Source organism: Dermochelys coriacea, chromosome 3 (assembly GCF_009764565.3).
Source record: "Dermochelys coriacea isolate rDerCor1 chromosome 3, rDerCor1.pri.v4, whole genome shotgun sequence".
NCBI classification, from domain to species: Eukaryota; Metazoa; Chordata; order Testudines; family Dermochelyidae; genus Dermochelys; species Dermochelys coriacea.
In genome coordinates this window covers 120,849,637-120,877,107 of record NC_050070.1, presented here as the reverse complement: position 1 = coordinate 120,877,107, position 27,471 = coordinate 120,849,637, and the positions used below count along the sequence as shown (strand labels likewise).

Genomic DNA, 27,471 nt, shown 5'->3' with positions numbered 1-27,471 from the left:
TAATTTCTGCCATTGTGTATTGATAATTACCTTTGTTTTGTTAAAATTAAAAAAAAAGACAATATAATTTTATAGTTAAAATTGGAAAAAACAAACCTCATTCATTTGATGAATCCAACATAGTACACAATGAATAGTATACATTTGAAAAGGTTAAGGCATTGTTATAGCATACTAACCACTCTGATCCACATAGCAATGTAGATAACAGTCCTTGAAGGAGTACACCTAAAAATATAAACTTGACATAGTTGCTATGACAGCAGCTTAAAACCCGCACTGAAAACTAAAGTGGTGAGATACAAACAAGGAGAGGAGCTGCATGTCTAGCTGATAGACATGTACAGAACTATTGAAAACAACACAAGACTACATCCATACTTAATGGCATCTAGTCAATTAATAGAATAATTTAAGACTCAAGGATGAGACAACATATTCCATAACTATAACTTGCTTCATCATCCAGCTGCACTAAAGCTGCAGCAGTGTCTGAGTCAGTGTACAGAGACATGAATGGTAACATATTTGGAACCTTTGCAAATCATATCCATAATCCATAGCAGCCAGCAAAAACATAATTCCTGTCATAGTTCTTGTCTAAACAAAAGTAATAGTCAGCAGGCACAGTAGCAGGCTTTCCACAGACTAGCATCTAGAATAGCTTTTTTTCTGTCCAGCCGTCCTCTGAAAGAAGCCTCCTTAGAATGCTGAAAGATATTTACCATTTTAAAAGAAAGTTTTATTTAAGCTAATTTTTAAAGGAAATAAATACCCTTTTCTTGGCACGAATCAAGAAAATCACCCTTGCTCACAGAATACCAAAGACAAAAGGTTAACTGAAATGCCAGATTCTCTTTTGAGGCTTTTATGATCCAATTACAATGAAAGCTAGACACACATCAGGTCTTCTGGGTTCTTTTTAGTTCATGTGCACGTGTTTAAATAAAAATACTGGTGGAATTCTAAGCATAAGGCTAGCTAAGCAAAAACAAAATCACTTCCTCACTTTTCAATTTCCTCGGCATTTATCCCAGCATTTGCATCAATGCTCAACTTTCTTCACACACACACACACACACACACACACACACAACACAGAGGCTGTTGCATTTTCAGAGGTACAGAGAGCCACATGGTTGGCTGCATGCCTCTGTGTGTGTTTCTTTTTGACTTGTTGCCTTTTTTAAAAAAAGACTGCGTAAAAGTCTCACCAGAAAAAAGAGAAAGCAGCAGCATTAATTAAATATAAACAGAAATTACATGTTTTCTTCCGGCATAGGTCTCTACTTTCAACTAAATGCACAATTCACTGCACTTGTTAACAAATACATTCCTGGTTAATGTGCCACAGAATTCTACCAAAAGGCACAGATTCTGAGATTACACACGACTATGACGACTGAGCTGCTGAGACCACTGAGGGTCCAATCCAATATCCACTGAAATCAAGGATCCCATTGATTTCAAAAGGGTTCGTGTCAAGCCGTTATTGTTTAGTAGCACTAATCAGGGCAGAGAGTTAAATAAATAGAAAACACTTTTCATGCGACTTTTTTTGTCAAGCGTGAAATTAAACTATTAAAAACCCCATATGTAACATTTTACTTATGAACAGAAAAGCAATGGTATACCTCTGAGGGTCCTGCCTCTCCCACCCCCACACCAATTTTTACTTTTATTATTTTTCTCTTTCCAACTGAAAGGCTCCACTACCAAGACTGAGCACACTCCCTCCATGGTGCTTAGATGTCCAGCCCAGTGGCAAAAGGATCAAATCTGAGTTTTGAACAGATATTGACATATGCCATGAGTTAGACTATCATCAAGCTACCATGACCAAAAGAAGAATTATTCTGAACACTTTTCAAAACCATTGAGAAATAAGGAGAAGGTCACTATCAGGTGAGATTTTTTTCTTTGAGTTCACAGCTGGAATCATTTACCTGTGACTTGCTTGTCAGGAAGCGATGGGATTGGAATGGCAAATCCAAATTTAACCAGGAGACGCTCATATAACCAATCAAAGTGTTTATATCTGTGGTTGACAGATCGATTAGTGTTCTGTGGAACAGGCAAAAGAAAATTCTGACTTTTGATGGATCTTTTAAAAAACTAAAGTAAAGTCACAACAAATGGTTAATGTGACTAACTAGCTCAAGTAAAGCTTTAGCACAAAGTCTCAGAATAGTTACTATTTAAATACAGGTTTCAGAGTGGTAGCCATGTTAGTCTGTATCAGCAAAAACAATGAGAAGTCCTTGTGGCACCTTAGAGACTAACAAATTTATTTGGGCATAAGCTTTCATGGGCTAAAACCCATAGCACAGTTACCAACTGGGAAAAAGTGTAACTTTTCCTCAAACTATCTGCTATTATTTACTGTCATAGCTTCCCCCCCTCCCCCCACCACTCCCCACCTTCCCAACTTTACACACAGAATGGAAGTCCAGTGTCACACACACACTTACAGTACATGTTAGCTGATATTCAATGTAGCTCTTCAAGCCATACATTTTGGAACCTTTTTTGGGATCTGCCACCACACAGTCAAACGTAGAGGTAGGATAAACCCACATAGGACCATAATCTCCAACCTGCAAATAGTTTCAAAAATATTAATTTTATAAATGTAAACAGACCATCCTTAACAAGAAAGCAATTAAAACATGTGTTGGACATTCTAAGCAACCAGGGACTATACTGATATTTGAAGGTGCTCAGCAGTTTGCAGGAGGCATTCAGGTCTATTTGAAGCATGGCCCTTAGACTCTTGCAGAGTCCACTACCTCTCATTTATAAATCTAATCAGACGTACATAATGTAACTGAAATGGCTTTTAGAAATATTGTTTAAAATTTTGAATAGCATAAGGTGTTTTTCTTGCAAACAATGTACCTGTATTAGAATAGCTGATAATGAACAAAGGCTACAACAGGAAGATGTTGCCCTTGATGACTTTTCACCAGAAACTCCCAACTCTCTCCACTGAGTAATTTGCAGGTCTTTTGAACTTCTAAACCATTATGTAAGTATTCCCACTGTATTTGATGGCAATAGTTGCACGAGTGAGGGTTTGCAGACTGGGCTTTATGTTACCTATATGTTAGACCCATTTACATATTGCACAACCAAGCAGAATACATTGTAAGCAGCATTACAAGAACACTGAAAAAATTAGCACAATCAAAGCAGCAAGGAATTAAGAGCCTGGTCCTGAGAAATGCTGCTGGACATCTGCAATTCCCATCAAAATCAAAAGGAGTTAATCTGGACACTGCAACGACTGAGCACAAACAGGGATGGATTTTAAGCAGAGGGCCACAACTTTATTAAACTTAACACGGAGAGGGGTGCTAACTGCTTTGTCACTCAGCCCTGGTCTACACTGGAGGGGGGGGAGGGGACCAATCTAAGTTACGCAACTTCAGTTACATGAATAATGTAGCTGAAGTCGACCTACTTAGATCGACTTACCATAGTATCTTCACCGCAGTGAGTCGACTGCTGCCGCTCCCCCGTCGACTCTGCCTGCGTCTCTCGCACAGGAGTCAACGGGAGAGCGCTTGGGGATCAATTTATTGCATCTAGACTAGGTGCAATAAATCGATCCCTGCTGGATTGATCGCTGCCCACCGATCCAGTAGGTAGTGAAGAAATACCCTCATTCTCACCAGAGTAGACTCTCCTCAGCCTACCCCCAGCACTCAGCTCACTCATCAGAGTCCCACCACCACCCCTCACATTGGCATGGGGACAGAGGATATTAAAAGGGGGGAGGACCTCAGCCCACAATGTCTCCCCCATCTGTACAAGGCCCATCAGCAAAATCCCAGGTCTTTTACTTCTGGGAACTGTTCCTTTTATTTAACCTTTTAATTGCTCTGGAAACTAGGTGTAAATTGCAGTAAACTAACATGCCTAAAGTACTACCACGAATTTACAAATCCTATTCCTAATTAACCTAGTTGTCCCTCCACAATGTTGTGAGGAAAGTGAAAAACTCCCAAGGCATATACCATTTTGGTCTTTTTGGGGAGAAAAAATTCCTTCCTGATCCCAGAACAGGTGATCAGTCAGACCCGCAGCAACCTCAAAACACATCAGTAAGGGGTCAGAAGATGGGCTGCAGGAACAGAGCAAGAAAAGGCTCCACATGGCCCAGAGTTTAAATTAATGAAAGGGAAGGGCGGGGAACCAATCAGCACCCTTCCTCCCTTCAGATGGCCAATGAATGACATCTGTAGCATGCAAGGTCTTGGAAAAAATTTTGAAAGAGAAAGTAGTTAAGGACATTGAAGTCAATGGTAAATGGGACAAAATACAACATGGTTTTACAAAAGGTAGATCGTGCCAAACCAACCTGATCTCCTTTGAGAAAGTAACAGATTTTTTAGACAAAGGAAACGCAGTGGCTCTAATTTACCTAGATTTCAGTAAGGCGTTTGATACCGTGCCACATGGGGAATTAGTTAAACTGGAAAAGATGGGGATCAATATGAAAATTGAAAGGTGGATAAGGAATTGGTTAAAGGGGAGACTACAACGGGTCCTACTGAAAGGTGAACTGTCAGGCTGGAGGCAGGTTACCAGTGGAGTTCCTCAAGAATCAGTTTTGGGACCAATCTTATTTAAACTTTTTATTACTGACCTCGGCACAAAAAGTGGGAGTATGCTAATAAAGTTTGCAGATGATATAAAGCTGGGAGGTATTGCCAATTTAGAGAAGGAACGGGATATCATACAGGAGGATCTGGATGACCTTGTAAACTGAAGTAATAGTAATAGGATGAAATTTAATAGTGAGAAGTATAAGATTACGCATTTAGGGATTAATAACAAGAATTTTAGTTATAAACTGGGGACGCATCAATTAGAAGTAACGGAGGAGGAGAAGGACCTTGGAGTATTGGTTGATCATAGGATGACTATGAGCCGCCAATGTGATATGGCCATGAAAAAAGCTAATGCGGTCTTGGGATGCATCAGGAGAGGCATTTCCAGTAGGGATAAGGTTTTAGTACTGTTATACAAGGCACTGGTGAGACCTCACCTGGAATACTGTGTGCAGTTCTGGTCTCCCATGTTTAAGAAGGATGAATTCAAACTGGAACAGGTACAGAGAAGGGCTACTAGGATGATCCAAGGAATGGAAAACTTGTCTTATGAAAGGAGACTTAAGGAGCTTGGCTTTTTTAGCCTAACTAAAAGAAGGTTGAGGGGAGATATGATTGCTGTCTATAAATATAACAGAGGGATAAATACCGGAGAGGGAGAGGAATTATTTAAGCTCAGTACCAATGTGGACACAAGAACAAATGGGTATAAACTGGCCATCAGGAAGTTTAGACTTGAAATCAGACGAAGGTTTCTAACCATCAGAGGAGTGAAGTTTTGGAATAGCCTTCCAAGGGAAGCAGTGGGGGCAAAAGATCTATCTGGCTTTAAGATTAAACTCTATAAGTTTATGGAGGAGATGGTATGATGGGATAACATGATTTTGGTAATTAATTGATCTTTAAATATTCATGGTAAATAGGCCTAATGGCCTGTGATGGGATATTAGATGGGTGGGATCTGAGTTACTACAGAAAATTCTTTCCTGGGTATCTGGCTGATGAATCTTGCCCATATGCTCAGGGTTTAGCTGATCGCCATATTTGGGGTCGAGAAGGAATTTTTGCCTTCCTCTGTAGCATGGGGCACGGATCACTTGCTGGAGGATTCTCTGCTCCTTGAAGTCTTTAAAAAACGATTTGAGGACTTCAATAGCTCAGACATAGGTGAGGTTTTTTGCAGGAGTGGGTGGGTGAGATTCTGTGGCCTGCTTTGTGCAGGAGGTCAGACTAGATGATCATAATGGTCCCTTCTGACCTTAGTATCTATGAAGCTATGAATGGCTAGATACTCTGGAGGGGAAGGGACAACCTCTGCATCCTACTAGTGGGTGCTCTTCTCCCCATTTAGCTGGGGCTGTCCCAATCACCAATGGCCCCATCAAGCTTCCCACCTGTTGAAGCAGGTGGGTGGCACTGGAGATTCTCAATACTTGGCAGGATCAGGCCCTAACTGCACAGTCTCCCCAAATAAAATAATATACATAAAAAACAGTGTCCGCAGTACACGAGGTATTGGGTTCTAAGCTTTTACTTATAGTAGTCTCCCTCAGTACTTCCTCTTTTAGCCTCAACATGTCTTAAAAATAAATTCGGATGAGGAAAAAAAACAACTTACAATTATGGGAATTTTCTCTTTGGGTTTTACTAGCTGCTTTGCCAACAGATACTGTTCCATTCCAGGTTTTGCAAATCCAGGGAATCTAATCAAAGAAATAAAGCGACTGAATTTCTTTTTCATAATCCCTTCTTTGACAGGTTCACAATTTCCTGCCATGTTTTTAAAAACTCATTATTCCTGATGGGCTAAGGAGAGGTGACAGCCTAATTACACTAAATGAAATCTGCGCTAATCACAGATTGCTTTGATTGCTAATTATTCACTGGAAAAAAACCCAGTAAAGCTTCAGCTATTGAGTAATCATCTTTATTCATGAAAGTACAGGATACTAAGCTGGTTTCTGATTGGCTGAACTGCACAATAGGTCTGGTACTAAAAGCCAATCAGAAGAAGTATGACAGTGGAATAATTAGCAGCAACTGCCATTCTATTACATCATCACTCATCAGCTAAAATGATTTGAATTCACATCAGTTTCATCTGATAAACAGTAATAACGATTTACTATGAACGACAATGTTATAATTTTATCTAGTAGCTCTGGATATGACATCAAGTGTGACGCTCATATGTTTTATCCACTAACCAGAATTAATAAGTGAAGCTATTGTGCCCTCAAATCAAAGTTTATATTACAAAAACTAACCAGAGGATTCCAATTTCCTCAGTCTTTTCAATGAAATGACTGGACCAAAAACAGTTAGCCCCTTGAAGTGCTGCCAAACAGCTGCTGTTTGCATGGAGCAACACCACGGATGAAGTGTGATTTAAATTAGTTTGCAATGCCCCTAAAATAGGGGGCTTCGTTGGTGGTGATGCTGGATTTTTAAATAAGTTGTAGTATACAACTGTGAAATAACATCATTGTAAAAGGTTTCAGAGTAGCAGCCGTGTTAGTCTGTATCCACAAAAAGAAATGGAGTACTTGTGGCACCTTAGAGACTGTTTTGATCCTTATGCTCAAATAAATTGGTTAGTCTCTAAGGTGCCACAAGTACTCCTTTTCTTTTATCATTGTAAAAGAACACTGTCACAGGACAGCACCAAAGTACCTCCTGCTTTGAAAAGCCATTGTGTCTACATTACCTAGTCATTAGTTTCCCAAAAATGTAGGGCTTGTACTACTAGCTACATAGCAGGGGCCATTATTCTGCATCCGTTTTCTATTCCACTGACATTCAACTGTAACTACGTAACAGCTTCTCAAAACCAGTGATAGAAGCTTATCCACTTATACCTATTTATTATTCTGGGGGTAATATTCTATTTGATCTTAGGTGAGATTTCATCCTGTTTTAAAATGTGGACTAACTTTAAATCGGTAAAGTAAATAAAATTAGACTTCCTGTAATAACAGGCCTGATTCTCCAACACACATTCATGCAAGTATTCATTCATTAAAGTCAGTAAAACTACTTGCTTGAGCAAGGATTATTCACACGAAGGGTTGTAGATTCAAGCTCAGTATTTTCAAAAGGTACAAATCCAAAGAATCAAAACAGTTACTCAACATAAACTATCCCTCTTGCAGTACAGTGACAAAGGTCCCAATCCAACCAATGTTTATACATGTACATAGCTTTATGCACATGAGCAGGCTCACTGAAGTCAATGGGACTTCTCATATGAGGAACGTTAATTTTGTATTTGCCAGATTGGGACCTTTGTCATTGATTGCAGAAGTCTTATGCTCAATATGATTTACTTTAAATAACCATTCTGGTTATAGCTATAAGGAATAATGGATAAATATAATAAAGAAAAATGTGACCAAATTTAAGTCCAGAAAAAATGAAGTGACAAGTGAAGGAACTGTGTCTGAAAGCCAGACACTGCACTTACATTACTTTAAAAAAAAAAAAAACAAAAAACCCACCACCCTAAATACTCTGTTCTAACTTATCTATTATGAACATGTAAAGAAAATCAAGAGCTAGCAAGAGACAATTAATCTGTTCTTTAGGAGTATTGTTTTTCTATTAGAGAATGATGCTGCCATTTGGTCAAACTGCCTTATAAAATTTTGGTTATTAGCCTAAAAGTTAAAGGAAGCTAGTCTTATTTAGATTCAAAACCAAATTAAAAAAGGAGAGTATCGCAGATGTGCAGTGCTTATTGCTGAAGTGCATGACTCTCAAATACACATGATAGCATAGACCCAAACAAAGACATGGAAATGATGATGAGTAACTTTGTATTAAAAAAAGACGACCTTTCAAAGGGATGAGAACACTAAAACATACTATTAATTTACATTTTAAAATATTTACTATTTGCATTTTCCCTGGACCTTTTTTTTGTTAATTACATTATGAAAGATCTTTGGAGAGCTTAAAAACAAACATTAAAAAAAAAAAATCAGGCTTCAGACTAGTTAAAGTACTGACTTGCATAGCAATGCAGCAGAACCACACAAGTTTGGACTGGAGAGCCTTTTTCCATGTACATCAATGGGTATTAAAAAGCTGTTAAGTAATAATTAGTTTGAATATTTTCCTATATTCTTAAAATTTAGTATTTCTTCTTTGAGGATCAGGAGAGACTTTTTTTTATTAAAACAACAAAGCAAACAACAACAAAGCACTCAAACCTCTGCATTACACAAGAATTATAAGAGCTTTGTTGCTGCTGCTATTCCCAAGGAAACGACATCAGGATGCTGAGAACAAAATACAATGTTTTAAACTAATAAGTTAAAAAAATCCCTTGTAACACAGAAAATAGGTTAAAGGATAATGCAACATCCATTTCCACATTAACAGGAGTGATAACTGAAAGCTAAGTGGCCATAATTCTACAAGAGTCTTTTTTGCCTCTTCCCCAGCACCACGTAGGGTGTCTACACTGTAATGAAATCCCAAGGTTCAAACTCAGGCTCAAGCCTAATCCCTCTTCAGTCTACACACAAATCATGCTGACCCTAGGGTGACTAGATAGCAAGTGTGAAAAATTGGGATGGGGTGGGGGGTGATAGGTGCCTATATAAGAAAAAGCCCTGAATATCGGGAATGTCCCTATAAAAATTGGGACATCTGGTCACCCTAGGCCCAGGGTCCCAGGAACCAACAGGGGTTCGAACCCTTGGCTTACATTGCAGTATAGACACATCCTTAGACTTTAAAACCTGTAATGTGTTAATATCTTTCAAAAGTTTTAAAATTAAGATATTTAAAGACTAAAAAATTGAGATCTGTGCAAACTTACACTAGATTTTCTTTTTCCTCCCACATTTAAACCACAAAGGCCATGGCACAGCTGAAAGGGGTTATTAAATTATGACACGATGCCAGGCCAAATTCTGCTCCCAGTTATTCTGGTATCAATTTGGCATATCTTCACTGGAGTCAATAGAGTTGCACCAATTACTGATATATTCCAATGACTCCACTGGAGTTAAACCAGTGCCAATTTGGCATAATTGGGAACAAAATCTGTCTCACTCTATTGAAGGCTGCAGGGCTGAACCCCAATAGTTTCTGTTAATAGTTTCATGGATGGGGAGGGGAAGAGATCTTTCAAAAGAAGGCGGGGAAAGGAATTCTGTGCTCTTGAAAACAAGTTCAGAGAGTTGTACAGTGTAATTGATTGTATTTGATTTCACATCTTCAACAGAAAAAAGGAATAGAGGGGGATTGCAAGGCTCTGAAGATTATGGGGTAATACAGCTTTTCAGGTATAGGTTGTTAAAGCTGGCCCCTATATCAGCAACAAATGATGGCCATTCAGCAGACAGCGCAAAATGAGTTTCTAGTTTCACTCTGGTTCCTAATGTACCAGTTCTGCAATATCGCCACAACTGGAACCCTTGTTGAGTTGGCAGTTGTCACAGCAGTGCCAAAGACTGAACTACCTCTACCCCTGGAGGTAGTCTTTTCAGATCAGAGTTGGAGTACAATAAGACGACACTCTGGAGCAATCCTGTTCTGTGGATAAGAGACCTCACCTGCCAAGATCACTAAATACAAAACTAAACGCTACTAAAATTAAAAGACTTAGGGTATGTTTACATTACAACCACTATACTGGCACAGCTGTGACACTGCAGCTACACCACTGTAGCACTTGTAGTGAAGACACTTGCTACAGTGATGCAAGGGGTATTTCCATCACTGTGGTAAATTCATCCCCTCAAGAGGCAGTAGCTTAGTTGATGGAAGAATTCTTCTGTCAACCCAGCTTATCCATGTCCCTCAGGGGTCACACTCCTGAATGACAGAGTTAGATCAACCAAAGTTTTAGGGGTAAACTAGGCCTTAAGTTTAGAAAGGCAATAAGTATCCTGGAAACTCATGAGTTAATTGGCTACAAACAACACACCAGAGACACATGCCTATGTCATGTGTTGTCAGGTAGCCTCTATCTTTCTCTACATGCTCCTGCTGTGAAATGATAATGCTGAATTTGTGACATCTCCACATCAACCACTTACACTGCACATTTAAATGGAAGGATAAAGTAAATCATGTGTGGGGGGCGGAGAGGAGAATTCCTGTTCAAATAAACTTTTACAATCTTAACTTTGCCCCAATATGTAATTTCTTCTAATCTCTAACACAGATTGTTTTTCCCAGTTGGCTGATCATTACTTGTTAAGTGGTAATTTCATGGCAGCTGCACGAGTATTTCCACGCTGTGGGCCCCCAGCCTCAGAAGGCTCACTCTCCTTATAGCCAAGGTAAGATGGTGCTGTTGATTTTGGGTCATCCCAGTCATCATCCCAATCGTCGTCATCAGCAGCCGCTGAAGGAGCGGGAGAAGGGTAAAAAGGGTATTACTACTTTGCTGAGCCAAAGAATGCTCTCCCCCGCCCGCTCTCCACAATATTCCAAAGAAAAAACAAAGAACTAATTCAGCCCAATGTTTTTTGGCTCCTCATTTAAAATGTATCCCCAAAAACCTAGACTTCCAAATAAAACAGTACAAATCTATTAAACACATTGCCTTAATGCACCAATATTTTCTTTAATTGGACACTTAATTGACACTTTCCCAGTTAATATGTCCCAAATATAAATCTCTCTCTTCACAGACTTCCAGTGTTAGAAAGATAAAGTTATTTGAAATACTGGCTGCAATGCTTTAAAACAGAGGGCTTGTATTACTGGCCATGCCTTGGCAGAAACAGGAACACACAGATTTAAAGTTGTATGTTGCCCACAAAGTTCCAGCTATGTGAGCTGAACATGTCTAAGATTCTGTTCTTAACACTCATGGCTCTCACCTGCTAATTTTTCATGCAGTTCTGAAAGGGTGCACTGATGTAGATCATTGCCATTTTATAGGAAGTATTTTAGGAGTCCACCACTTTTCTCCATAGAATTAGAATCACAGGACTGGAAGGGACCTTGATACATCATCTTAGCCAGTCCCGTGCACTAAGGCAGGACTAAGTATTATCTATTCTAGACAATACCTGACAGGTGTTTGTCTAACGTGTTCTTAACAACCTCCAATTACAGATATTCCACAACCTCCCTTGGTAATTTGTTCCAGTGCTTAACTACCATACAGTTAAGAAGTTCTTCCTAATGTCTAACCTAAATCTCCCTTGCTGCAACTGAAGCCTCATTGCTTCTTGTCCTATCCTCAGTGGACAAAGAGAACAAGTTTTCACCCTTCTCTTTATAACAACCTTTTACATACTTGAAGACTTATCACATTCCCCCCTCGGTCCTCTCTTCTCCAGATTACACACACTCATTTTTTCAATCTTTTCTCGTAGTTCATGCTTTCTAGACATTTACTCATTTTTGCTGCTCTCTAGAGATTCACCCATTTGTCCACATCATTCCAAAACTGTGGTGCCCACAACTGAACACAGTACTCCAGTTGAGACCTTAGGGTTGAGTAGAGTGGAAGAATGACTTCGTGTCTTGCTTACAACACTCCTGCTAATACATCCCAGAATGATGTTCACTTTTTTTTTTGCAACAGCATTACATTGACTCCTCATATTTGGTTTGTGATCCACTATAACCCCCAGATCTTTTTCTCCAGTCCTCCTTCCTAGACAGTCATTTCTCATTTTGTATATGTGATACTGATTATTCCTTCTTACATGTAGTACTGTGCTTTTGTCCTTATTGAATTTCATCTTATTTCAGACCATTTCTCCAGTTTGTCCAGATCATTTTGAATTTTAATCCTATCCTCCAAAACACTTGCAACCCCTCCCAACTTGGTATCGTCCACAAACTTTAAGTGTACTCTCCATGCCATTATCCAAATAATTTATGAAGGTATGTAATAGAACTGAACCCAGGACAGATCCCTGGGGAGATCCGCCTCCCCCACATATGCCCTTCCAGCTGGACTGTGAACCATTGACGACTACTCTCGGAGTACAGTTTTCCAACCAGTTGTGCACCCACCTTATAGAATGTTCCTCTAGGCTACATTTACCAGTTTGCTTATGAGGTGGTCATGTGAGACAGTACCAAAACCCTTACTATGGTCAAGATACATCATATCTACTGCTTCCCCCCATCCACAAGGCTTTTTACCCTGTCAAAGTATGATATTAGGTTGGTTTGATGTGATTTGTTCTGGACAAATCCAGGTTGATTTGTTATCCCCTTATCTTCTTCTAGGTGCTTACAAATGGATTGTTTTATTTGCTCCATTATCTTTCTAGGTACCGAAATTAAGATGACTGATCTGTAATTCCCCGTGTTGTCCTTATTCCCATTTTTATAGATGGGTATTATATTTTCCCCCTTTTCCTGTCCTCCAGGATCTCTCCTGTCCTCCACAAGTTCTCAATATAAATCACTAATGGCTCAGAAATCTCTTCAGCCAGTTCCGTAAGTATTCTAGGATGTATTTCGTCAGACTCTGCCAATTTAAAGACACCTAACTAACTTGTTTTCCCTATTTTAGCCTCAGATCCTACCTCATTTACACTGATGTTCATTATGTTAGTAAGTATCAGATGGGTAGCCGTGCTAGTCCGTATCCGCAAAAAACAATGAGGAGTCCGGTGGCACCATAAAGACTAACATTTATTTGGGCATGAGCTTTCATGGGTAAAAAAACCTACTTCTTCAGATGCATGAGTGAAAATTTTTCACTCCAGGCATCTGCTATGTTATGTTGTTGGTCCCATCACTGCTAACCTTTCTGGTGGAAACAGAAAAAACGGTATTTAACACTTTGGTCATTGCAACATTTTCTGCAATTGTCTTTCCCTCATCATTGAGTAATGTGCCTACCCTGTCCTACCATGTGAACGGTTTGCTATGTTTATAAACTTTTCATGGTATAGAAAAGGGACACTACTGTACAGGTGATCCTCATTTATACCAACGTTCTGGCCCAGATTATTTAGAGACTGAACAAATCATTCATGGGAGCATTTAGCTGACCTGGGCCTTGATAGGCCTGTGGGTGCCCAAATTGTGCTGCTCCCTCCCAGTTGTTTGAAGTGATGTTTTTCTGCCCCGCTGCACTTTCAGGTTTGGTTGCCCAGCCATCACCAGAATTTGCATTGTCCACATTTCCAGATTTCCAGTTTGACCAGGGATCATGGGCATTGTTGACCTACAACACATAAATAAAAAAGAAAAATTATTTTTAAAAGCTGCTGAAGAAACAAGGGGAAATATATCCTAAATCTTCACCATTACTGGAGAGAGCAAAATTCCTTAAATTAAAAAAAAAAAAAAAAAAAAAAAAAAAAAGACAAGTTTTCTGTGTTCAGCACTTGGCAATGACTTCGTAACCCAACCAAGGCAAATCTCAAATGCTCATATACTACAAATCCGAGGACCATATAAATATCTGGATGGATTATGATTAACTTTCCACTGATAGTGACATTGGGACATCACTGAAACAGTATTGCTTTAATCACTTAAAGCTAAGTCAATAAATTATCGGTTCCAACAATTTTCTAAAGCACTTTTATCCACAGCCGTTATCTGCAGTTGCCCTGAAAGTATGTGCAGATCAAAGAAAAATCCAAGTCTTGACATTTTTATGTGAGGTTTTATTCCAATCAACTGCTGTATGGTGTTTGCTACCTTTATTTCACTAAGCCAATCATCAAATATTTAAAAGCTGAATAATACAAATTTTCTTCTGCGTTTTGTACTTTGATAAAATAGGTAAATGTTTACTTGTATGCAAAGAAGAGCACTCTACCAGAGATATTAAATTTAAAGGGCAAAAAACAACCTGACAGTCATGTTTATTTTCTGACAAAGAGAAAAACAAGACAATTCAGAATTAGTGTGGAGATCCTTGCATTTTGCATAGACTCTGCAAAGCAGTGAATGCAACACTTCTGTCACATAGTAGCATCCCAATTTGGCCATCCCGAGCAATGAATTTTTATCGCACTATAATACAGACTACCTACACCATTTGCTAGGGTAGAATGCTGTAAGATTTCATCAAGATCTCCATTACAAAACACTGTCAACTTCTTCCTGGCCACCCACCCCTACCGCAGAGTTTTTCACATGATCACTTTATATTTAAACACACATACACACTTTTCTCTCCCCACTTGACCCCTTTTTTTTCCCCAGCTGAAGTCTTCCATGCTTGGTCACAGTTTACAAGTAAATTTCTTCTTGTGCAAAGGTCTGAGCAAAATCTGCTTCGATATTTGAGTTATGAGAGATGGAAATATTTTATCTCAAGCATGAAAAGAATACAAGAGACTATTTTTTGTCCACAAATATATATCAGAACAGCTGAACTTTAGAAGTTGAAACTTTTCAGACATCTAATCCCAAGGATTTATGTGCAGGCCAGTTTGGATAGGGATTCTGGAAAGATTTTTAAAACTTGTATGAGGCTGTCATTCATCACAACTTTACTAGTTAGCCTGGTACTTTTTCATCTGAGATTTCAAATGATGACTCCAATAGCTGCATTGGTGGGGGAGAGGGGACAGAAATCACAGCCAGTCTGAGGATGGGATGAATGCATATGAATGGGGATGTTAATTGTTTAAATTCTCCTCCAAGTGCAGCCATACTGCACCATTAAGGAGTGGTAACTGAAAAGGACTGATGGTATAATATGGGAAATATATCCTCCCCCCGTCTTCTTTTGGCAGTTTTAAGTCTATGTTCATCCATGACTATTTCAATGATATGTGCTTATCTGGGTCTTTGATAGGGGAAAAAAGATTTGTGTAGTTACAGCGGAACAGAAAATTGATAGAAAAGTAATTATTTTAAAGTTTTAATCCTCAAATCTCATGCACGGAGGAAATTCAGCCTGCAGCCATGGAGTCCTTTTAGACTGCTCAATGTTACTGGATGCCAAAATAGCCATGTTTATAAAACTGCCCACTTTCAAGATTGCACCCCATTCTATCCAACACAGAGCTGGCGATGGTGGTGATCCACACATTCATGACATGCCAACTCCATTAACTGCAACTCATACATATGAGCAAAGCCACACACCCTAAAGCTCCAGCTGGCACAAAATGCAGTAGCCAGTCTACTTTGCAGCACAGATGGCTGTGAACACCTCAACCCAGTGCTCCGAGCTCTGCACTGGCTCCATCAATTAATGCACAGTCTAGTTAAAAGAAAAGGAGTACTTGTGGCACCTTAGAGACTAACTAATTTATTAGAGCATAAGCTTTCGTGAGCGGGCTCCGCTTTGATATTCAAACTCTCCATGAGAGCTGTGAATAGTTATAGTACCTAGCATATCACCTCTTCCCTTCAACCAGCACCTCCCTGAACACCTAACATCCACCAGAACAAAGAAACAGTCTAACAACACAGGGAGGAAGAAAAGGAGTACTTGTGGCACCTTAGAGACTAACAAATTTATTAGAGCATAAGCTTTCGTGAGCTACAGCTCACTTCATCGGATGCATTTGGTGGAAAAAACAGAGGAGAGATTTATATACACACACACAGAGAACATGAAACAACCAGGGAGGCTTACAAGTGCAGGAGATTGAAAGGAATTGGACCTAGACTGTGGAACTCATTCCCACAAAAGCCAAGAATGACCATGGAACTCACCACTTTCAGGACTGAATGTAGAACTCAGTTATTGGCTTTAGCTTTTCCTAAAAATTTCTTCACATACACACATCCCATCTACACTAGGGAATCATTGCAATACTCGGGAGGTTCTCAGAACCTCCGAGGATGGGGGCCATGTAAGTACCTACTTTACAGAGAGAGGCACACGCATTTAAATAGGCTGTATGCTAATAAAATTTCTGCAAATGTTGGATGGTGAAACCAAATCAAATCAGTGGGGATCAATTTGCATACAAGGTAACCAGCTAAGAATCTATCCGGGGGGAAAATGTGCTTTTTAGGAGGACTGGATACTTGTGATGGAAGGCCTTTGAGCCAGAAAAAGCGTAATCTATTTGCCTCCATGCCAGGCCAGCATCATGCAGAGAGCTGGATCTGGGGCTCTTCTGAGCTTATAAGCTTTTTCTCGCCTGTCAAAGTTCCTTCCCCAATCTGAACTCTAGGGTACAGATGTGGGGACCTGCATGAAAAACCTCCTAAGCTTATTTTTACCAGCTTAGGTTAAAACTTCCCCAAGGTACAAACTATTTTACCTTTTGTCCCTGGACTTTATTGCTGCCACACCAAGCGTCTAACAACAGGGAAAGAGCCCACTTGGAAGCGTCTTTCCCCCCCCAAAATCCCCCCCAAGCCCTACACCCCCTCTCCTTGGGAAGGCTTGATAAAAAGCCTCACCAATTTGAATAGGTGAACACTAACCCAAACCCTTGGATCTTAAGAACAATGAAAAAGCAATCCGGTTCTTAAAAGAAGAATTTTAATTAAAGAAAAAGTAAAAGAATCACCTCTGTAAAATCAGGATGGTAAATATCTTACAAGGTAATCAGATTCAAAACAGAGAATCCCTCTAGGCAAAACCTTAAGTTACAAAAAGACACAAAAACAGGAATATACATTCCATTCAGCACAGCTTATTTTATCTTCCATTTAAACAAAACAGAATCTAATGCATATCTAACTAGATTGCTTACTGACTTTTTACAGGAGTTCTGACCTGCATTCTTGCTCTGGTCCCGGCAAAAGACAACACAGACAGAGAGAACCCTTTTTTCTCCCTCCCCCCACAGCTTTGAAAGTATCTCGTCTCCTCGTTGGTCATTTTGGTCAGGTGCCAGCAAGGTTGTCTTAGCTTCTTAACCCTTTACAGGTGAACGGGTTCTTCCTCTGGCCAGGAGGAATTTAAAGGTGTTTACCCTTCCCTTTATATTTATGACATGGCCAATGAGGACTTTCAAACCCACAGAGACAATTGATCTGAGAAGAATGGTCTCAGGGAAACTGCTAGGTTACTGGGGTCCTCCTGTTCCTGTTTGGCCCTAATTTGAAACATTGTTGCTCTCATTCAAACTAAGGGAAATCATCTGTAATTTGTGGAATCTGAATTTATTCTTACATCTTTGGTTATTTGGTACACGCATAGGCAGGGATGGACACACAGTCCAGGCACAATGGAGCATCTGAGATGCTGACTAAAAAGGAAGTGCATATACTGGGACCAATAATTTGGGAAAACCAGCCACCAAGAGGTTTTATGTATGCAGCACCTAGGAAAGAACTGCTTGCATAATACTCATTTGCTTGTACACTGCTCAGCTGATTGACAGTGATCAGCTCAGTAGTGAGAAGACTGACAGAAGGGAGAGTAAAGAACCCAGTGAGTGGATGGCACAGGAAATCTAACCTCTGATGCAAAACAGTGAGGAAAGAAAAATAGAGTGGCCTACTAAAAAGGATGAGGGTGAGGAGCAGAGACAAGCTCAGGTAGATCTGAAAAGTGATACACTCAGAGGGATAGAAAGAGATGAGAATGCAGGAGGAAAAAGCTGAGTTGACTCCTATGAGGGAATGGGACTGGCTACTGAGATTCTGAGCCCTTGTCCCAGGCTACGGTTTACCTCTTGAGAGCTTTCTTCCGTTATTTATTTGATGGAAAAAGTCTTCCAGGAAGAAAGACAGAAGTGGCAGAGTATGCTTGCTTTCAGTATGAGTAGGAAAAGGACTGATAGGATGGGAACTGAGCTAATCCAGTGCAGGACAGAATTCCTTCTGTTCTGCTCCCAATTCCTTGTCCGTGGAGTTACACAGATTCATGTAATGGTGAAGATGAAAAAAAATTGCGGGGGGGGGGGAGGAGGAGGATCAAGTATTTTTACACAGTAATAAGGGATTGGGGGTGGGGATGGTTTTGGTTTTTACCTGTCTTGTAGGATGAGTTGAAGGAGGTGACTGGCTAAGGTTTTCCAGATTACCAGTCTGAGCAACAGGTGCCAAAGAGTCCACCTTAAAATAAGAAGTGCTCAGTGAACAAGAAAAAAAAAAAGCAGGAGGGAAGAAGAGACTGCATATCAGTTTTCAATACAATGCGGCAAACTCATTTCTGCAAGTGCAACTCATGCATGTCACAAACCTCACAGCATCACAAACATGCATGGCATGCAAGGCAAAACACTTTTATGCAAGGCTAGTGTGACTGTCACTGCTGCCAGGTTCTAAGCATTCTTTATATACCTGGCAAAAGTTCCAGATCATAATGGCATGTTACTGAAAACGAAAAGGCAAGGATAAAACCCCACAACAACAAAAGCATGCTATCAGCATAAGCTGCTGAATATTCATTGTTTTAGGAAGAAGTCTAGTTAAGTTTCCAGTCTTAAGACTGCTTTGTATTTGTTCCATTCTAACAAATCTGCGAATGGAGCATAGAGTTGTGCAACCATTTTGTAAAGGGGAATTGAAAGATAATGTTTAAAGTGGCAAGCCACAATGAAAGATCTGGTGAAGGTCCAAAGAACCCATGCCTATCTCACACTCTGAGAGCTGACACTGCTTTGTAGAACTTCAATGTATATGCCAAAGTATCATTGGTGGTTCTGCTCTCAGAGGTCATATATACCAACCTGGACCACGTTAAAGAAAACACTGAGAAAAGAGCATCTTTTGTATATCAGGGTGGAATCATTCATTTTCTGAAGAAATATTTCATGAATTTCTGTTTATTTAGTTGTGTGATCATGTAATAACTCACTTAATGCATATGTGAAGAGGCAAAGTTAAGGTTCTCTTTGGAATTTTCTGACTTTTGAACAACTACTATTTCAACCCTTAATGCTACATTATTGGTAATTATAATATGCACCTTATTAGACTATATTTTATGTATGAGTCTTTATACACTCACATTTATGCAAAGTTAAGCTTGAGAAGCTAAGGTAGCAAAAATTGGTACATTTCACAAGATACAGTCCCTATAATTGTGTTAACTCTTCCACACTGGACAACCTGTCTATTTCGTGGTGACATTCAGTCAAAAGGAACATTTCATGGTAACTAACTGTTTAACGAAACTACTACATATGGGCAATAAATATGGATTAACATTGCTGTAGGACTCTTCACTCTGCCATACTGCACATATGCAATATTTTCAAAGGGGGGGGAGGGGTTAACGGTGTTGTGAAATGTGTGAATTAATGCTTTAGGCCCTAATCATGCAATAGCTCCACATGGACAGATTCTTGCACTGAGCAGTGTGTAGGATCAAGGGCATTGTGTTATTTTCTGAAGTGCATACCATGAAATATACAGTATCTACATAAGTATCAGGGAACATCAAAAGTTTAAAATTACAGTACATGGAAGAAAAAAAAACCAACCAACCACATCACCACCCACATAGTAAATGCAAAATGGTAAAGTTTCTTCAGTGACAATTTCATTCTGAGAATTTCCTTCTACATTATTCATTCATCAACCTTTACCAGAAACACAAAAAGGGCAGACTCAGCTAGTGTTCTCATGACTCCACTGCCTTCAATTTTCACTAGCTGAGGATCTGCCCCAAAAAACATTTTGGATGAAATGTGTTTAATTTTTCCACAGGGGCTAGCACAGAATGTCTTTGTAAGATAAAGGGGAGTGGAAAGAGGAAGGGTTCCAGAAATCCTTCGAGCATCCAGGCAATAAATGAAGTCTGAACTTCATCAAACAGTATCAGTGCAAAGTTCTCGGACGTACATTCAGACATTGACACAGTTCTTATGAAACTATATTACTAACTAGGAGTAACTGTGCACTGGTATCATTCCTATAAGAACTGCAGAGTACAGATAAGACAACTGGCTCTTCTATGGAACTAGCAGGAGGACTCCAGCAGCTCCTCTGACCCCTCCACTGAACATGCAAGAGAGTCTAAGCACTGTGGAACTGCTTCCTTTGTCCCTATTGAGAGTTCAGATGCTGGCCAAATCCTTCCTTCCACTATATGGACAGATCAGAGTTCCCCCAGCTACAAACATTCTCCCAGCTCCTAATACACAATATGTAATTTATGCCAAATTGGAACAAAATTAGCTATTTTTATCCCAAGGCAAATCAAATTATACACTTGTGTTGCACACAAAACACATAACTAACTGCTATTCACTTTCAAAGATACAAGATCTCTTCCTAAATTTGCCTTGATTCGCATTCCTCACTGAGGCCAGTTGTCATGCCAAGTTTGAGTTATGTTATACAAGTGACAAATTTCCTATTGTTAAAAAAAATACAAAAATACAAGCTACTTCCCTCCACCTCCACATCCCCTTCCCACACACTCATAACTCAAAACCAGACAATACTATAGCTCAAACTTTCTTTGAACAATGTATGGAAAGAGTCATTCCAAGATTTATTTATTTATTTATTTTTAAAAGAAGAGGGAACGGTGTCTGCCCGGAGATACTAGTGGAGAATGGAAGAGTGTCTTTTTGATTTTAGCATTTACTTCTGCAAAACACTAACTATTTTGATATAGCTATCAAATGAACCCTAGAAATTTTGCAACAGGATACAAAACTTCCAATTCACAAAAAGCTGAACTTGCAGGATACATATTTTAATCAGGAACTAGAGAGTCATACAGTCATTTTGGGACAGAAATAATTTTTCCCCTCATCAGAGAAGTGGTGTCACGAAAATGGAAGCAAAACTAATCTAAAAAGCACAACTTATCTAAATACTCCTCATTACCAACATACAGCTGAATGCTTGATACTCTAAAGTCACTGCCACATTGCAGAGCTTTTCCCTCAATGACAGCTGGTGATCAGCTTATGCCCTGAAACACAAAGAAGGATAGCCTTTAAGTTTTAACCTGCAGTAGCTAGCAAGCTTATAAATCTTATTCATACTATGTTTCTAGCTTTTACTTAAGGTAAAATCCTGCTACCCACTAAAAATATTCTAAGTGAAAAAAAACTCTATTTTTGTTCTTTTTTTAAAAAAGGTATATAACAAAGACCATAGAGTTGCTACCATATGTGGAGACATACCCATTATGGCTTCCTTTATTTGGTAGCCACACATACACTATGGTCTATCATGCATATTGATAACTTAGAGATGCATTTATTGGTTTTACCAAGATTGCTCATAACAGTAGATATGGCCTAACCTGAACAATAAATACACGTCTTGCTAAGGATGTTTGGCCCAACTGGTTTGTAATATCTTTAAAACGCATGTACAGTGGTCTTATTTCAAACGTTAAGTACATGAGTGGTTTTTTTCCCCCTCAAAATACAAAAAACAAATAGGACACTCGTATTTATTTACATTCTTTAAAAAAAGTTAAGGTGCATAAATGCACAAAAAGCATCTCAATCCCATAATTGTTCAGTGAGATGCAAAGAGATCTTACATTCAGTACCAGTTTTCCACCTGACAAACTCTGCTGTTAGAATACAAACACTAAAATTGGGAAAATGTTCATTAGAATTGTTGGCAGACCCTTGATTACAGTAACATTACTATTCATCACCAAAGAGAAAATTCATAAGGATTACTTAACAGAGCCAATCAGAATGAAATATAAACACTTATATTTCAAGCACACATTCTGAAATGTCCCAAAGATCAACAGGATCCTACGAAGCAGGCATTACCTTTTCAGAAAAAATGGGAAGATCATGATAGTTTTTTGTATTCTAACCAAATATTGACCTAAAACAATAACGAAGTCCACATTTTTTAAATCTACTAACAACCGGACATGACAATTGGCCCCAGATCAGACAACATAATTCCTTGCAAATAAATGAGTATCAATCAGTTGCGTAAGACAGACAAACTATCTTGAATAAATAAAGTACAGTATTTACATAACAGGAAATCCATTGTGGTTACAGTTCCTGGAAGTGACTCAAAAATTAAAGCTGAAGAAAATTCCATTGTTTTTGTTTCAGTATACAAGGGAAAGTATGGCAGGTGTGAAGACCACCAAGTTTCTAATCTCTCTCTAACATACTTTAAAATAGAGATCTGGTTTAGCGAGCACCAACTTAGCTACCTCTTGAAATAACGTTATTTTAAATTGTGTTAACGAGTACCAATAGTTTTCATATAAAATATTGAAGCGATGTATGTAATTCTGAAGCCTTTCCAAGAAGATTAGAAGATACAATGCATTTTGGGAATAGCTCAGTGGTTTGAGCATTGGCCTGCTAAACCCAGGGTTGTGAGTTCAATCCTTGAGGGGGCCATTTAGGGATCTGGGGCAAAAATTGGGGATTGGTCCTGCTTTGAGCAGGGGGTTGGACTAGATGACCTCCTGAGGTCCCTTCCAACCCTGATATTCTATGATTCATGATTTGTCCATTAGGACTGATCCACCTAGTGGTCTAAAGCTAGTGTGTCTGCACTGTCACTTGGGGCAAAATCCGAGTGATTTCTGGCCCCCTCTAGGACTGCAGGTGCTGAAGAGTGTTGGGCAGACACTCACTGAAATACCATGCAACCACAATAATCTTGGGCACTTAAAAGGTTATCAACTTGAAACCTAGTTTAATTAAAGAAAAACAAAGCTAGTTAAAAAGGAGTTTGATATAATATCTGCCCACAGCCTCCTGCCAATTGTTGTACAATCACAATTGTTACAATCACATTTTCCTATTTCTAATGTCTTTTTCCTCTCCCCTCCTGCTGAGTGGTACCTCCCCACATACACACAAGAGAACAAAAGGGGAAACTGTCTAGATAGAGGAAACAATGAAACAGACTACAGAAAGTACTGTCTAATGCACAAAGTAACCACTGAAAAAAAGTGTTTTCTTCTCATCTTTCAGTTACAGTAATCATTGGTGTTATTGATCATAAGGTAAAAGTTTTCAGTCAGATGTGTAATTTAAACTGACAGAGTCCCTTTAAGAAGCTGTGCTGTTGGGGATCTTGTCCAATCTGCCACTGTAAGCCCAGTGGCTAGAGAGACTGGTGAAGGAAAGAAGGACGGGAGAATTGTCAGGGCTCCATGCAGAACCTCCTTCTTTACCTCTCATCACCAGAAAGTATATTTGTGTGTGAAGTGTTATCACTTTAAATCTGTGGCACACCTAGGATGGGGCCATGCACTGTACGATTTGAATACTTCAGTCTGTTAAAGCACATCTAGATGAAGGGCTTTAAAAACCCACCCGCCTGGTCATTTTGGGTAAGTAGGCAAAAGGTTCCAGGCAAGTGATCAGCGCAGAGTAAGCTGAGGTAGACACTTTTGTCTTCCTGGGTCTCTCAGTATCACCAAACTCAACAGCTCCAAAATGAGTCAGCCATCAAACAAACCAAAAAATTAAAGATAAAGAGAGTTTTAAAAAACAAAACAAAAAACCCACATTGAAATCTTTTTATTTTCCTTCTGGTTTTTGAGCCTTTAGACTGCATCTGACTCACATTTTCAAGCATTTCTCTGCAAACATGGAGGTTAGAATTTTTTTTTTTTTAAATTGAAAACAGATTCTCATGCAAGTCAACTGACTTCCAGAGCTAAGGCTTTAAAGAAAAACAAATACCATGATGCATTCATAAAATCATGAGAGTTGGCAACAGTGATGTGTGGAAAGCACCATGTGTTTCTGGGCACTAAAGGTCTCCTCTGGGGGTGACGGCATGAAGGAATGGAATAATAGCTTAGGCAATGTTAATTCTTTTTCCAGGACGGTGTAAAGCAGCTGAAGACACTACTGTTTTCACAGGATACGAAAAGACAGACGGGGAGCAGAGCAGGTGCTGAGTTGCTGTTCTTTTCATGGGATGGAAGGTGGTGAGAAAATACAGAGTACTACAAGGCTCTTTAATCTAGTGGAGAAAAGCAAAACAAGAACTAATAGCCAGAAGCTGAAGCCAAACAAAGTCAAAGTAAAAATCAAGTGCAAATTTATAAAAGTGAGAGGGATTAGCTACGAGAACTAACTACCAAGGGAAATAACTGATTTTTTTATCTCAGTGTGTACAAATCAAGACTGGATGCCTTTCTGGAAGATGTGCTTGAATCAGGTTTGGCTCAGTAATGGGGTAACTAGGTACAATTTAGTAGTCTATGATAAATAGGAAGTCAGACTAGATGATCTAATTGTCCTTTCTGGCCTTAAATTCTATAAATCTCTGAAAAAGGAACTCCAAGGCTACAGACACATTTAATAATCTGAGGTCCTAGATAGTGGACAATGTTACAAAAAAAAAAAAAAAAAAAAAGGGAAGTTCTTTGAAGCATTTCCCTCTTCCCATTAGCATGCTCTAAAACTAAATCTTGCATGGGTTTGGCTGATCTCAGAGGTCCTCAGAAAGGAACGTCCAGATACACTCTCAGTAGGAGTAGAACGGTGGCCGAATATGCGTTTGGCAGACTGGAATCCCGCTGGCACAGTTTACGGAACAATTTGGATGCCAGTGTCATCAGTGCTGTCTGCATTATTGTGGCTTGCTGTGCTCCTCACAATCTTTGTGAATCCAAAAGGTGAGCCATTTTCTCCCAAATGTACCTCTGACAGTAATGGACTGCTGAACTGGCACACTCAGCCAGAACGTGCACCTGTCACAGCTGGAGCAGGATGCACCCAGGCAACAGAATCAGGGAGCTTTGTACACCCACATTATGGACTTGAATACTTGAATGGAAGAGGAAGAATAGTATGTTTATGTATTTGCACATCACTTTTTACTGCAACTAAAGTACTCGCTGTACACTACGAATGGGGTGTTTGTGCGATTGTCATGAATTGTCAATTATGGATGAGATGATCACTTATACAACACGGAAGGGAGGGGCAGTGGTTTTTATGACATGAATTCTGGGTTTTCATTATGGATTGATCTGAACAGATGTACTGAGAAATTGTTTGGATTCAACTTCCTCATTGCATCTTATGATATTTATCTTTATGCTTTGAAATGTACATCATAAGATGTGATGCAATGATAGTAATAAACTTTCAAAATAAAATAAAAGCCTTTATTTGTGAACATGGCTATACTACCAAAAAAGAGATATTAATAAGCTTCTGCTTATCTTGCAATATTGCAGATTCCACAATATTATGCTTCCACTACAATTCTGACAATGGGTGCCCTGGGCAGCTGCTCTCAGGCTCAGGTCCCCACTCTCAGCCCTGAGCTGCCGACAGCAGAAACAAGGAAAAGAATCGTGGACTTTTATTATTTACAGTAATAAGTTCCATTATTACTTTTCTGCAATTTTCCATGGCTTGTACGTAACTTAGCTGCAATTTTTTGACAATCATCCTGCAATTCAAGTAGGGCCTTACACATTAAAGCATTGCTAGACAGGCAAGCTACCATTACAACATGAAAACACCAGTAATAAACCAAACACCAAAACTAGTAATAAAATAAAGTCCATAGCACAACAGTTTCATAAGCCAAGGCAAAATGTGGTATGCAGGGTCCATTAGAACAACAGTGGGGACAGTTACTCCATTTCTGACAAATGTCTTTTAATGGGAATAGTGTCCCTGCCACGTCCAAGAAGGTAGACTCCCACTTAGCAGAAAATCCTGGCATCAGAACCTTTGCCAGTGCAGCCCACGTTGTCATCTATGAATCAGCTTCTGTGGTCCACAAAGGCCTGTATATAAAGCGAGTAAACACCCTTTGTGATTAATGTATCATGTACTCCTTCAGGAAGGCAAACTATGGGCACGTGAGTCCCCTTAATGGCCTCACCACAGTCTGGAAACCCCATTCTCTCAAAGCCAGCAATTACTTCAGGGATATTGTTTATGCCCACCACCTCTGGGTAAATCACACATCCAATTGCCTCAAAAACCTCAGTCTCCACTTCATTGATGGTTGACTTTCCAACACCAAACTGGTTAGCAACGGTAACAATCTGGGGTAGCCAGCTTCCAGACAGTTATTGCAACTCGCTTCCGAACCTTCATAGTCGCCCTCGGGTGAGTGTTGAGATGCTGGAGGATCAAGGTAAGCTACTCACAAAACTCCAGAAACATAGCTTTCTTCATATGAGAGTTCTGGAGCCACTGCTGGTCACCCAATGTCTGCATGACGATGCGATGCCACCAGTCTGTGATGGGGTCATGCTCTAGAAGCCGTCTACACAGGGAGCATCAGCTAGTTTGAGTGTGCCACGTCTGTATCATCTTCTTCCGGCAGGTGCCTTCGGTAGGTCAGAAAACGCCACCAAAACGTACACTAGCATCTCATGGATGTTCTCCTCCACATTGCTGGCTCCAGTTGCTAGATATGCACAGACCCAAAAGACTGCTTGGCAGGACACGTTGGCAGGCTGCAACAAACTTACTATAAAGTACCAGTCAAGTTTTCCCAGTGCCCCCAGAACCAACTACTAGAACAGCTACAGCTGGGGATAGCTCTTGGAAGCCAGAGACAGGCTGGATTGACTCAGGTCTGCGTCGTGCAGCGTAGACAGGACTCACACCCATGCTCGGACAAGTCCAGAAATTCTAAACCAAGGATGAATATTCAGTGTAGATGCTCAAGCCCGAGCTCACAATCACTGAGAATGCAGGCTCGAGTCCAACAGATTCTGGGCTTACGCTGAAGTGTAGACATACACGATGGCTTCACACAGAAGTTGAAAATGCTGGGGAGACCAATACATGTTACAAAGCAAAAGAACAATTGCATTCACTCTCATGGGCAAAACCATAATACACAGAGTTGTAAAAGATATCCATCCATTTTACACAGTCTTGCAATGCAAATAAATAAAGTACATTCAGAAAACTACCAGCTGTTTTTGGAGTATTCCATGAATTGGATGTGCCGCTACAACTGTTTTGATAAGTAAACTATTTTCTTTCCAACATGTGAGATCTTTGCATTGCACTGCACTGCTGGAAAGAATAATGTATTTGGCTGTTGACCTCTGGACTTCAAAAAATGGAATTATTACTGAGATTTC

The 27,471-nt window shown here is 39.6% G+C and overlaps 1 protein-coding gene across 1 annotated transcript in view; it reads right to left on the bottom strand.

Moving 5' to 3' along the window:
* Window positions 1–27,471, bottom strand: part of SNX9 (sorting nexin 9) — a 100,049-nt gene that overhangs the window by 30,278 nt on the left and 42,300 nt on the right. Inside the window, exons 5-9 of the mRNA XM_038394298.2 lie at window positions 13,602–13,776; window positions 10,824–10,977; window positions 6,235–6,319; window positions 2,472–2,597; window positions 1,947–2,064 (exon numbers count right to left, since the gene is read on the bottom strand). Coding sequence (XP_038250226.1) covers window positions 1,947–2,064; window positions 2,472–2,597; window positions 6,235–6,319; window positions 10,824–10,977; window positions 13,602–13,776 — 658 coding nt within the window. The remainder of the gene's footprint in view (window positions 1–1,946; window positions 2,065–2,471; window positions 2,598–6,234; window positions 6,320–10,823; window positions 10,978–13,601; window positions 13,777–27,471) is intronic.